This window comes from Neofelis nebulosa, chromosome 5, assembly GCF_028018385.1.
Source record: "Neofelis nebulosa isolate mNeoNeb1 chromosome 5, mNeoNeb1.pri, whole genome shotgun sequence".
Lineage (NCBI taxonomy): Eukaryota > Metazoa > Chordata > Mammalia > Carnivora > Felidae > Neofelis > Neofelis nebulosa.
This window is the reverse complement of record NC_080786.1, coordinates 83,168,978-83,183,671: the sequence shown is the minus strand read 5'-3', so window position 1 is coordinate 83,183,671 and position 14,694 is coordinate 83,168,978. Positions and strand designations below refer to the sequence as shown.

At 35.0% G+C, this 14,694-nt stretch overlaps 1 protein-coding gene across 4 annotated transcripts in view; it reads left to right on the top strand.

Moving 5' to 3' along the window:
- The window catches only part of FGF12 (fibroblast growth factor 12), a 561,888-nt gene that overhangs the window by 369,324 nt on the left and 177,870 nt on the right, over nucleotides 1-14,694 (top strand). For all 4 annotated transcript variants that reach the window (XM_058730851.1, XM_058730850.1, XM_058730852.1 and 1 more), the window contains one exon: nucleotides 2,652-2,755. In XM_058730851.1, coding sequence (XP_058586834.1) covers nucleotides 2,652-2,755 — 104 coding nt within the window. The remainder of the gene's footprint in view (nucleotides 1-2,651; nucleotides 2,756-14,694) is intronic.

The following is a 14,694-nucleotide window of genomic DNA, read 5'->3' as shown; positions in this document are numbered from 1 at the left end:
AGCCAGCTGCATGATATGTATGGAAAGGTAGCTAAGTAGTCTTAGACTTTGTGAAAAGGCAAGAATGGATATTAGGAGAAATTAAACTTAAAAACAAAGAAGGAGGAAACACATGTGAGAAAGCCAGAAAACTTTTGTTCAGGTAGAGTTTCACTTGGGTTACCACATTGAACCTATTTGTCTTCCTAAAATTAAGATAATCATTCTGTCCTAAATGATCCATAGTGTTCGTGCGGGTCAAATACAGTGATGAATTTATCAACACTTTGAAGATTAAGAGTTGCACAAAAATGAAGTATTATTTTTTAAAGTATTAAACAATTCTGAATATAAACTCAATAGATACCAGTGAGATGATGTCAGTTTTTACATCATGCCCTAAGGTAACCTTATTTGACAAGCAGAAGACATATATTAATGACAAATAACTCTTATATAGAGAGAACACCTCTCTGTTTATGAAACACTTTTAAGAATTTGATAGTACATTTGATTCTTCTATAAATACTCTGCAGTAACAATTATTATGTTCATTTTACAGATAGGAAAATAAAACAGAGGTTAAATGAATGGCTCAAAGCCATGTAGCTTCTGAGTGGTTACTTTAGAAACTATGTTGTCTGCAAACCTCACACTTTTTTTGTAATCTGTTGCTGCTGAATCTTTATGCGTCACACTTCTTGTTTTCCATTTGGCAAAGTTTAGATATCTAAGATTAGAGTGACAGACATTCGGATGTTTATCCCTACTTTATCTATGTGGTATTCATTCTCACTTATCCCTAGTATGAATCAAATCTTCCCATCTACTGGTCTACACATACATTATCTTCCAGAATCACCTAACCTCCTGTCCCCTTAAAATGTTTTTCTGTTCTTGACTTACTCAAATTCTGCCCTTTCTTTGTGTCAACCTGGGTCCCATATTCCATGTGAAACATTTCCTGAATATTTCAGGCCACACAGATCTTCCATTTTCCTGAACTTCTGTAACATAGAAAATATATATAGAATGCATATATTATATTTAATTATAGAAATAAATTATACACTGTATCAGATTATTCCATATGTCTTAGCTTTCTCTCCCCAAGTAGACTTTAAGGTCTTGTACTTCTTAAGTTATTTCAGTAGCACAAGGACAGTGTGAAGAACAAAAACAGTTCACATTCAAATTGAGATGGCTAATAATTCTTGAGCATCTTCTAAGATTTAGTCTCAACTGTCATGACAAATGAAGAAACATGTTCAAAGAGGCAAAGGGACTGGTCCAATGTCAAGCATCTAAGAATTGAAACCTGCTGTAGTAACCTGTGGTCTAAGTCTTGATCCTCTACACCCATCAACTGAACATTTGACTGGAAGTCAAACTGTGTGTGTGTGTGTGTGTGTGTGTGTGTGTGTGTGTATGAGTGTGTGTGGTTAGTTAGCTTACCATTCTACATTGAGAAAAGCCCAGAATAATCAGTCATTCCAGGTAGCCCTTGGTTTGATTTACATACATCTTAAATTCAACACTAAGAAGATAACCAGAACTGATGAAAATTTTATCAGTAGAAAAGCGGGATAAAAATTTCCAACTAAACTAGAATGTTAAAGTGAGCTACAGATATATTCTTTTATGCATGAAGCTGTGAGATATTTAGTTCATAGCCATGTTGCATCTGTAGTGCCTAACTATATGATTACTTTCTTCCCTTATGTATTACAAATTATTTCAGGGAAGGGACAATGTTAATGCTTATGCTCATTTTGTAATCAGAACAATAACTAGAGTAGTGCTAGGAAGATGTAATTCATCAAAATATATTTTTGGAAGAAAAACAGATTATCTTCTTATTTTTCTTTCTGGTATTTGAATACCTTATCCAAGTAGACATATAGATTGTTCAGTGATGGACAACCGAAATATTTAAAGACCACAAACCTGTTCTCATTTCATCACGGGATACTGAATTCAGTTTAACAAGTTAATTTTTAATGGTTTTAGTGGTTTTGTGCATGTATTTATACATGTGTGTGTGTGTTTTCTGAGATATATGTCTATTACAGCTTAAGCTATCAATTAGAGATACATCTGTTTACATATCTACATTTACATGTAAAATAATTGAACTATAAAAAGAAATGCTCTCATTCTACCAATGTAGCTAAGAATGAGTCAGTGATTTTTATGTTTATCTTCTGTATTCAAGACAATGTTCAAGACAACAGGGAAAAATCTGAAAACAAGAAGCTTTGGCATAGGTTTTAAAGGTCATATTTTATTATTACATATGACGGCAATTATGTTTTCCACTATTGAGAATGTTTTGGTTCAAATTATTTACTTGTTTGAAAAAATCATATTATACTGTTTGAATATGTGTTCATTTTGTGAAGCAAAAAGTGGGGCCCTTTGAGACCTTCTAATGTCACCCCTTTATTACAGATGAGTTTATTTGATTTACCTGAGGTCGCATAGGTAATTAAAAGTGGTGCAAAGATAAGAAGCTTGCTCTCCCCACCCTTAGACCTCTTCAGTCTCCTTCTCTCTCCCTACTAATTTCAGTTCATAGGTTTGAATTCTCAAAAGAGTCCTCTTAAGAAGCAGAATGATTTACTCAAAAGGTCACTGATTTTTTCCTCTCTGTCTTCTTTTTTCCTCTTCAGCCCTCTTCAATCTAATTCCCGTGGGCCTGCGTGTGGTGGCCATCCAAGGGGTGAAGGCCAGCCTCTATGTGGCCATGAATGGTGAAGGCTATCTCTATAGCTCAGTAAGTACCTTGGAAAGTGTGCATGTGCATGTGCTTGTGTGCACACATAAACTGGTGTTGACAGGTAGTGGAGTAACCATTCTTTTATGGAAGAAAATTAGAAGTCGAAGTCATTTTATATTTTCTGACCCAATGTCAGGATTTTATTAAGATTTTATAATTTACAATGCAAAGGATCATGCCCTGTTGAGAAAGACCTAGTTACTGTCTATGCAATATAAATTCTCTTTGTCTGGCTTCCACTTCTAGAGGATAATTGATCTTTTGAATTTTACCGTTCTGTTTAATTCAAGGGGTAAGACGGGTTTTCCTTTCTCCTATTACTTCTCCTGTAAGCACAGAGGATGGCTTATGCAGTTAAATTCTTCAGTTTGTCTTCAGAGAGTCTTTTGTGTCCTGTTGTGGAGAAAAACTTTCAGAATAGGTTGTGTTTTGTTTATATTGAATAAATCTTTTCAGTACCTAATATATCAGATTCCTGGCATAACTCGTCACTTCAAAGATGATGTGAATTTATGGAATGAGGTCTGGATTAGGGGCTGGACATTTGAGTTTTATTTATATTTCAGTTACTGTTTCTCTTTGGACAAGTTACCTCCCCCTCTTTGGCTTAATTTCTGGACCTTTAAAGTGAGGGTGTTGGACACTGGGTTGTTTAACATCTCTTTTATTTCCAAAACTGACAAAATTAGGTAGTATCAGTAGCTACATTATGAGCACTGACATATTGTAAAGTAGTTAACTCTCCTCTGATGCCTGTCTGACTCTCAAGATAATAATTTATGTATTGGGAAAATGTGACTGCACTGAATAGATAGATATAGATATAGATATAGATATAGGTATAGATATAGATACAGATATCTATATCTGTTCTCTCATAAGGAAATAGCCTATTTGAAGTTCATGAAGAGATATCCTTGAAAATGGAAGTTCTACTTACTAGATTCTAAATTAAATATTAAATTGTTTTTTAAACTTTTTTCCATATTCAGTTGAATGAATCTCTGCTGTACTATGCTTGTTTTTTAGTAATACATCTGCCATTCATATTAAGATTTTTAAAGTTACTGTTTTATTACCGAGCATACTCAGATCTGAATTTGCGTTCATATACTAGATGTGTACATACATATTATTTCAACAGTTCTGCTCAATATAATACTTACAGGTAAACACATTTTTGGTTAAAACAAAAATGATCTTTCATTTTTAATGTGACATAATTCTAACAGTTCTTAATGTCCAGTTATTATGAGTTTATATTTTTAAATATAAGAATTAAAATAAGCAAAAAAGATAAAAGCTTGTTGTTTTGAATAATTCTAATTAGTTAAACTTAAATAAAATGTTTCACTGTAGTACAAACTAAAACATGGAGATAATCTTAGGATAGTATTGACTTTAGGGATTTAACCAGTCATCAAGTAAAGAGCCAAAACTATCAGTTATGCAAAAAAGACAGAGTTCAGATCTTTGGACCAGAGTTTATTTCCAAAGGTTTTAGAAGAAGAAAAACACAGAAAGTCTGACAACAGTACTGTAGGCAGAGCACAGTGTGTAGGAGCCTGTGCGTGTGTGTGTGTGTGTGTGTGTGTGTGTGTGTGTGTGTATGTAGGGGATCCGAGTGTAGAGAGGTCTCCCTTGTTGGGTGCAATCTCAAAGTTCCTGAGAGGAGCCTGGATATTCAGTAGGAGTTAAGTAAACTGCATACTTTGAAGCAGGTTCAGAAATGCATTCTTTTTATCATTCTTGCTCAGAATTAAGGGTAAGGCACAGAGGTCTTGAGCCCATAGGAGGGGTTTCAAGAAATTCCTGATTAGATAATTTTACTGTGGGTGCTTTTTTGTAAAGGAGTAAATGCCTTAGACTGCCAATAATTACCTGGTGAGTTACCTATTTGGGGTAACCACATACTCAATTTCCTTTTCTTTTATTGCTTCATACCAAGAATCACCTAATTTCTCCCTTCTTATGGTAGAGGCTACTGAGAACAATTTTCCTTTGATTATAAGTATGCCATTGCTGACAAAAATCATCAGGATTCCTACTTTCAAAGTCATCCTCTCTCTGGATAGAACTAATAGGAGTAAGTGTTGGTATTTAATTAATCTGATTTAATTTAATTTTTTAAATGTTTACTTATTTTTGAGAGGGGGAAGGAGCAGAGAGAGGGAGACGCAGAATCCAGAGCAGACTCCAGGCTCTGAGCTGTCAGCACAGAGCCTGATGGGGGCTTGAACTCATGAACTACAAAATCATGACCTGAGCTGAAGTCTGACACTTGACCGACTAAGCCACCTAGGCACCCTGGTGTTTAATTTTAAACAGTAGGCATAGGCCTGAGGCTTTCGTTATAAGACTAGAGAGAGCTGATCCTGGGGTAGGCAAACCTGAAAAAGAATTGAACATCAAGGCTCCATCACAAACACAGTACTGCTTAGCTATGTGGTATGCCTCAGCAGGATAGCACCAGCACAGCCAGGAGCCTGGTGGTGAGTTAAAAGCAGGTTATTAACACAAGTTTTCTTGAGGTGTTTTGGTGGATATAAAACTTGCGGGTTTTTTTTTTAAAGTCGTTTCCTATTTCATTCATGTTAAACAGTATAGTTAGGCACATCAACAGGGGCCATATCTGGTATGTGGCAAGGACAGGGGGCTGATGTGTGGCTGCAGCCAAACCCAGCAGGTCTTAAAGAAGCTACTTAGAGTCCCAGCGGTGTGTCATTTACCTGGTTTGCGTTCATTTTAAAACTAGGAATTAATTCCCTTGTGACTTCTGATTTCTTCCTGTCACCAGGAGACAGGAAAGAGTAGTTAAAATGGAGTGACTGCTGAGTAGCATAGAGCTAAAATGTAAAGATCCATCCTGAAAAATCTGTTTTGATAGCTGAATTTAATTCATGTGCATTTAGTGAGATTGTTGATGCATCTGGATTTGTTTTTGCCATTGTAGTTCATATTTTTTCTTTTGCTTCTGTGTTCTTTATTTATTTCCTTGTGTTGACACTTTTTCTCTATTCTATTTTTATTCTTCCACTAGTTTGTAAATGTAGGTTATGATTCTGTCTTTAGTGATTTACCCTTACTTTTTAATATGCGTTTATAAGTATATAAGATTATATATACTCATTATATATGCTCAATATTTTTTTGTTTCTGTCTGCATTCCAAACAGCTGGTTGATCTTAGGATGTCGTCTTGCCTAGTAAACACCACCACCCTTCTTGCCAATTTGATTAGTGAAACTTTAAAATAAAATCATATGCATGATTAGTTATTATTCTACAGATAATAGTTAAATTTACCAATCTTTAAAATAATTTCTATGCATATAGTTTTTGGTTTTGTGTATGTATCAAATTTGGCCCAAAGAAATCTTTGTTTTGGATATGAGGTCTATGTAGGTGGTGAATTCGCTTTGTCCTGGTGTCCATGAACATGCCTTCTTTTTGCTTTCAATCATAAATTATAGTTCAGATTGTTATAGGATTCTAGTAGACCTGTATTTTTCCCAGGACTTTGAAAATTATACTCCATTGGTTTCTGACATCTATTGTTGAATATGAGAAGTTTACCATCAGTTTAATATTCTTTCCTTTGTAGGCAATCTATATAAGAAAAAAAATCTCTTTATGTTTCATGTTCTCCAAATCCGACTATAATATCTTGTTGTGAATCTATCTTTTTTTTTTTCTACTTGTAACAATACAATTTTAATAGGCCATAGTCACAATGCAATATCTGGCAAAAGTTCTATTACATGACTGAAACTCAATTTCAAGGGTTTTAAACTATTTTTTTAATTTTTTTATTTTATTTTTTTTAATATATGAAATTTATTGTCAGATTGGTTTCCATACAACACCGAGTGCTCATCCCAAAAGGTGCCCTCCTCAATACCCATCCCCCACCCTCCCCTCCCTCCCACCCCCCATCAACCCTCAGTTTGTTCTCAGTTTTTAACAGTCTCTTATGTTTTGGCTCTCTCCCACTCTAACCTCTTTTTTTTTTTTCCTTCCCTTCCCCCATGGGTTTCTGTTAAGTTTCTTAGGATCCACATAAGAGTGAAACCATATGGTATCTGTCTTTCTCTGTATGGCTTATTTCACTTAGCATCACACTCTCCAGTTCCATCCACGTTGCTACAAAAGGCCATATTTCATTTTTTCTCATTGCCACATAGTATTCCATTGTGTATATAAACCACAATTTCTTCTATCTTAAATTACATTGTTAGAAATTCAGAATGTACTTTTAATAAAAAGATGCATATTTCTTCAGTTATGAGATATTTTAACTCTTAACCCATGTACATTTCACTTCTCTATCTTGATGCTGATAATGCTCAAAACGACTTATGTTAGAAACTCAAATTTACCTACTCTAGAATTAATGCCATCTAATTTGTGATTCCAATCACTATGTATTTTTCATTTTTGGATGTCTAATGGTTTCCAAGTAATATCTACCTGATCTTGATTGATTTCTTCCTATTTTTACTATCTGTTCTTTTTATAGAAAAAGTTATTAACTCATTTATCTCTCTGAGCATTCTTATAATACTTTGTCAAACTCCCCCATACGTTTAATTTCTTTGGTAGTCAAGTTCATAGTTTAATCAGTGATTTTGTTGGCTACCATTTTTAGAATTAGTTTGAAATTATTAGAATTCAGAATTCGTTTTTCATGTGGTTGTTATTTGGTCTGAAGGAACATTTCGCTACCCCGGCTCCTTGATCTTCTTCCTCTAAGGTCTGCCCTCACTTTCTAGTGATTTTTGTTGTTGCTGTTGTTGTTGTTGTTGTTGTTGTTGTTGCTATCCAGCCTTCAGTGGCCCTAGTTTAGAATAATATTTGAGTCATTTCAAGGCTTCTATCCAAAGGTAACATTGGAATTAGGGAAGGGGGCCTGGGCGAGGTTTTGGCTAGGTCTAGTCCCTTTCATTGTGAGGCTGTGTCTATTACTGGTTCTACTCTAAAACATGATCAGCATTTTTATTTCAGCCTTTTTAGAGTTGGAGAGGAAAACTATCCCAGCCACTGGTGGAGCAGGTAGCCTGGCTGCAGTCCCCATCCTCCACAGAGGGCTTTTGTTCCCATGGACTTGATCAGAGGCACACCACCAACTTCACGATATGGAGCTTTGCAGCTATAAACTGCTTAGTGTCTTCCTACATTCCATAGGGATACTTAGCTTGCTTTGAACCGGGTTATGTCATTTAGATCTTACATTTTTATATTTTATTCATCATTGCCATCTATTTCTAGCAGTGTGGGTGCCAACATAGTCTGAACTCGTGCTTTTTTCCTCCTCTTTTTAAATTTAAAAAAAATTATAGTAGAAACATAAAATTTACCATCTTAACCATTTTTAAGTATACGTTACAGTCGTGTTAACTGTGCACACATTGTTGTGCAACAGACCTCTAGAAATTTTTCAACTTGCAAAACTGAAATTCTGTACCCATTATCAATAATTCCCCTTTTCCCCTTCCCCTCAGTCTCTGGCAGACACCTCTCTACTTTCAGTTTCTGAGTTTGACTGCTTTAGATACCTCATATAAGTGGAATCACATAATAATTGTCTTTTTGTGATTAACTTATTTCATTTAGTGTAATGTCTTCAAGGTTCATCCATGTTGTAGCATCTGAAAAGATTTCCTTTTTAATTGTTTGAGAAGCCTCCATACTGGATCCCATAGCAGCTGCACCATTTTGCGTTCCTAACAAGTGGACAAAGTTTCAATTTTTCCATATCCTTGCTAACTTTTATTTTTCCTCCCTCCCTCCTTTTTTCTCCTTCCCTCCCTCTCTCTCTGCCCCCCTTTCTGTTCCTTCTTCCTTCCCTCCCTTTCTTTCTTCCTCTAACTTCCTCCCTTTCTTTCTTTCTTTCTTTCTTTCTTTCTTTCTTTCTTTCTTCTTTCTTTCTTTCTTTCTTTCTTTCTTTCTTTCTTTCTTTCTTTCTTTCTGATAGTGGTCAACCTAACAGATACCAGGTGATATCTCACTGTAGTTTTGATTTGCATTTCCCTTGGATTAGTGATGTTAAGCACTTTTCATATACATGTTGGCCAGTTTTGGAGAAGTGTCGTTTTAAATCCTTTGGCCATTAAAAAAATAATGTTTATTTTTGGGAGCACAGAGTCTGACGTGGCACTTGAACTCATGAACCACAAGATCATGACCCAAGCCAAGTCACTTAACCGACTGAGCCACCCACGCACCCCTAAGTCCTTTGCCCATTTTTAAATGTGTTTTTTGGCTGTTGAGTTGTGAGAGTTCTTTATATATTCTGAATATTAACTTCTTATCAGATATATGGTTTGCAAATATTTTCTCCTATTCTGAAGGTGACTTTTTCACTTTGGTTTCTTTGTTGTGCAGTAACTTTGATGTAATCCCACTTGTCCATTTTTACTTTTATTGCCTATGAGTTTGGTTTCATACCCAATAAATCATTGCCAAATAAATCTTTTCTCCTGTGTTTTCTTCTAGGAACTTTACAAATTTAATATTACATTTAGGTTTTTAATCCATTTTTGGTTAATTCTTATATATATCATAAGGTAAGGGTTCAATTTTATGTATTTATTTTTTTGTATATAGGTACCCAGTTTTTCCAACACTATATGTTGAAGAGACTATCCTTTTCCCATTATGTAGTCTTAGCACCCTTGTCAGAGATCACTGGACTATGTATGTGAGAGTTTATTCCTGCACTCTCTATTTTGTTTGATTCATATATATGTCTGTCTTTATGCTAGTACTACACTATTTTGATTACTATAGGTTTGTAATATATTTTAAAATCAGAAAGTGTGAGTCCACCACTTTTTTTTTAAATCAAGATTGTCTTGACTGTTTAGAATGCTGTGAGATTAGGATTTTTTCCTAAATCTTAGGATTTTTTTTCCTATTTCTGAAAAAAAAATGCTATTGGGATTTATGGAGATTACATTGAATCTGAAGGTTGTTTTGGGTAGTGTGGACATTTTAGCGATATTAAATCTTCTAACCCATGAACACAGATGTCTTTCCATTTATTTGTTCTTTCTTAATTTCTTTCAGCAGTGTTTTGTAGTTTTCAGTGTATAATTCTTTTGCCTCCTTGGTTTTTATTTATTGTGCCTTTTTGGAAGGAAGCCCCAAAATTTTTAATGGCATTAGATGATACTTTTTGTAAAACTGAGTAAATAAAAGTTCTAGAAGGCATCACTTTCCCACACAAAATAAGCTCACAAATGCTAGAAACTTCTGTTCCTGAAACACCTTCTTTAGTAGTTCAGGAAACACTGCTGTGTCACAATCTGTTGGGACAGATTTTCCTACAAATCTTACCTTATTCAGATGGTGCCTGTAATGTTAACATTTTTGTTATTTAACCGGTTATAACTGACTTGAATTTTAATAGTGTTGATATTTCATTCTCTTTGAGGTTTACATGATTTTGAAAAATCTTGTAAAACAACCTAAATTTTCTCAAATTATCATAATGCTTAAAGGCATTTGTGTGGGAATGGGGGAGGGTTGCATTTTTTCATCATGCAGAGAAGGTATAGTCTGAATCTCCTCTTTCTACTCTTTTCTATAAATTTACTATAAGATTGGTATCTTTATATATTTAGAGTAGTTTGAACTGAGCCTTGCATACATAAAAACAATTACAGATAAGCATTGTTTGATGTAAATTTCTAAAGTCAGATTATTTTCAAACTGTGGTTAAAAATTGGCAATAACAGGGGCGCCTGGGTGGCTCAGTCGGTTAAGTGTCCGACTTCAGCTCAGGTCACGATCTCGTGGTCCGTGAGTTCGAGCCCTGCGTCAGGCTCTGGGCTGATGGCTCAGAGCCTGGAGCCTGCTTCTGATTCTGTGTCTCCCTCTCTCTCTGCCCCTCCCCAGTTCATGCTCTGTCCTCTCTGTCCCAAAAATAAATAAATGTTAAAAAAATTTTTTAAAAATTGGTGATAACATATTTTAGATAATTATTATTATAGAATCATATGTGTAATAAAATATATAAAGGATAAAAGTAATACTACTATAGTTACATTGATGTTGCTATATTTGCCTTTGTTGTTGTTGTTGTTGTTGTTGTTGTTCTGTGCCTGTGTAATTCTTAACCTTCCTTGTAATTCAGTTCAGATCTTAACTGATATGTGACCTCTTTCCATTACCTATATCGGTAAGAATTAGATGCTATTTCTGCTTTAATATCACAGTACTTATTGTCTGTTTTTCTAGTGGGAAGGAATTATATCATAGTCATCTTTGCTACTTGGGCCATATATTTCTCCCAATCACAACATTGAGTACATTCTCTGATAAAGGAAAGCTCTCAATAAACATGTGGACTTTTAAAGAATTGCCTGTTCCAAGTATAGATGGAGAAACAGATGAATTATTAACTATGATTACATTGGTGATCTTACAGTCCACAGCACAAATGCTGCTTTGTCCTCAAAGTCAACCTCAATAAACCTAAAATTTATTCAATATATATTTATTGGAACTCTACCACATACTAGACATTATACTATGTAGTGAGCATATGCAAGAGGGTAAAAATAGGCAAGATCCTTGTCTTCCTAGAGTTTTAACTTATCATAATAATTACCTGTTGCAATAAGTTTGGGCCAATACAAAATTAGAGAATACAGTCTCTAAGACCTCCTTTACCTCTAACACCAATTGTAAGTTTGGGTCTGGGGTAGTTCCCAGTACCACTTTCTGGATTGATAATTTACTAGAAGGACTTTCAGAACTCACTGAAAACTATTATAAGTATTATAATTGTGGTTCTTGTTTATTATAAGGGAATGATACAGGGAAGCCAAGGGAAGAAGTACATAGGGTAGAGTACATAGGTACACATACCATGCATACCAAATACAGAGTTTCTCTTATCTTCTTCCTGTAGAATCAGAATGTATTACTCTTTTGATATCAATATCTGGCAATACACAAGGAATACTGTCAGTCAGGAAACTCACCTGAGCCTTGGTGTTAAGAGTTTTTATTGGGACTACATTATGTAAGATTGGTTGAATGATTGCCCATGTGGTTGACCTCAGGCTCCTGGTAGACTGATATGTTGCATGACTCAAAGTGCTAAACCTAAATCATATTGTTTCTCTCTGGCTAGCCTAAGGCCCTTAGGCAAATAAATATCAATTTTCAGAAGCCAAGGGAAAATGCCAGATATTTTTTGGATTAAAGGTTAAATTCTTTACCTGTATACACACCTATATAATTGAAGTCAATGCAATATTCTATTAATATATTACTCTGACTTGGTCTCCAGTCCTACCCCATTATAAACTAAGCATGTCCTCCCAAAATGCATGGGTTGAAGCTCTGATCCTCAATATGTTGGTATTAGGAGGTGAGGCTTTGGGGAGGTAATTAGGTTTAGATGATGGCATGAGGCTGGAGTACTCATAATGGTATTAGCATCTTAAAGGAAGAGGAAGAAAAACCAGAACTTTTTCTCTCTGTAAGCACACAAAGATGATGTCATGTGAGTATACAATGAGACTGTAGCTGTCTGCAAGCCAGAAGGAGAGCCCTCACCAAGAACCAAATCCGACTGCACCTTGATCTTGGACTTCCCAGCTTCTGGAACTATGAAAAATAAATGTCTGCTGTTTAAGCCACCCAGTCTGTGGTATTTTGTTATAGCAGATAAGATACCTCACTTCTGCCTACGATCTACTTTTCTTTCTTCAGCTTGGAAGAAGAAAATGATGAAAGAAAAGAAAGTTATGAGAGTAACATCTGGTATATCATCATTTGGGAAGTAACAACATAATTCAGTGCTTTGGACAATTTGGGAGCCCTGACATTTGAGTCTAGGAAATTGCACTTAGTAAGAATGCAGTTTGAATAGCTTGAAACATGTCTAGGACTTGTAACTAGGCTGAAAGTATTGGGTCTTTTTAAATGAATGGTTCAATGCACTTAGCACACACATCACTGGCATTTTAGTGATTGATAATAATTGAAATGTTTTAAAAAGACTTGCTTTTCTGACTATAACCATTGTTTACTTACTTAATAAACTTAAAATAATTATATTGATAATGTTCTGACCTTGTATGAGTGATCTCTAAAATCTAAATTATTTAGCTTATGAACTATTAAGATTTTTTTTCAACTAAGGGATTAAGGAAGGTCAAATTATATAAACACAAATTGAATTGCTTAACACTGCCTTAATCCATATCAATTATATTTGAAACTAAATCAATGATAAAGTAACTGCTTTAGGTCAGTCTATGTTCTAATACATAACCAATATTGTAAGCTGTCACAAGAGTAGCTCTAACAGTGATAGTCATAGCGGCAGTATTAATAACTGTGCTGGTACAAATAATATAGTTTGCTTAGTTTTTGTTATTTTGTAGAGGCTTTTAGATTTATATGTAATTTGCACAGCAGCTCTGTGAAGGCCAGGAATGGACCATTAAATATAGATGAAAAGCTGCAGTTTAGGAAGCTTGTTGACTTTAGTCCATCCTAGTGAGGAACAGAATGAAAACTTATTATCTAGGTCTTAACTCCAGAAATTATGAGATTTCCATAATACCATGATGCCCTTGGCGTTATATATAATCTATCTTTCCACTGTAGAATGTTTTCTCAATTTTTAACTGAGCTTTCAGATAAACAGTCTCATCTGGGCCTTGTAATGACTGTGATATTGCCACTGAAGGACAGAAGATACACTTGGGAAACAGAGCTTATGTGACTAAAATAAGGGTGCTCAGTACAAGGGAGGTAGGTCAAGAAAAGGAAATCCTAGTTCAGTGTTCATTCTTTAAATCAACATTGCTCATCTTGTTTGCTGTTGAAATTAAGGATGTGTCACTCTTTACTGTTACAACATGTCAAAATCATAATTATATTAAAATCAGAGCAGCCTATCACGTTGTTTGTGATGGCTTTGTTGATAGGTATCAACAGCAATAGTGACAACGGCAAGAATGAGAGAGAAATTTCTTAATGGACTCATGTCCTTTTGCACTATTTAGAATTACATGCCTAAATCTGGTGCTTCGGTAAGAGCAATCTCAAGATTGTGATAAGGTACTGACTTGACTGAGTCAAGAGTTATTGAGAAACATGGGAGGGGCCTTTGAGGAAGAAGAAAAGGAGAAGACCAACATTAAAAGCTAAAAGGGGAGCATGATTTTATGCCCACAAAATGACAATAGGAGAAAAGCACTTTTTATTCTCAAATTTCTTTTGCTTCTCACTATAAACAGAATATCCCAATAAAACTTTTCTCAATTTCTGCAAAATAAAATTTCTACAAACATAGCTTGCATATTTTGCACCTTGATGGGACATTATCTGCATATTCCCTTTCTTCTTGTTAGAATTACTGTTTTTTGTGTCCTTTCTGTCTTATCAGAATTAAACCCCTTGAAGTTAGTGATTAGACCTAATATATATTAATACATCGTGTAGCACTGAGGACTGCAGTTTCCATGTAAGGGTATCTGTTAAAATCTTATTGAATCAGTTAATGGATGCAGTTCATGCAGTTTAATTCTGCAAATAATTCACTGGCCATCTGGTCTTAATGGTTTTTGTAATAATTGTGCTGATTTTGTCTCTATACAGTTTCTAGTTCAATTAACTGGTTCCACATTGAATAGGCTATGATGGTACTGTTGAAACATGGAAAGTTTGCTAGAAGAGTCATTGCATGCTTCTATGCATTGAGCCTGGCATTGTGTTGTAGTTTTAAGAGCTGATCTTGTCATGTTTTCCTTTCTGTACCAAATACTGCTTATAAAGAAGGGGAACAAAGATTGGCCAGGGCTTCTTCCTGGGGAGCAGTCTGGTCATTTCAGGTCATCTTTCAGTGGAAGATTTCCATTTTATGTTGAAAAGAAATGGCAGATTTTTTACACAAAAATATGTAGAATGGGG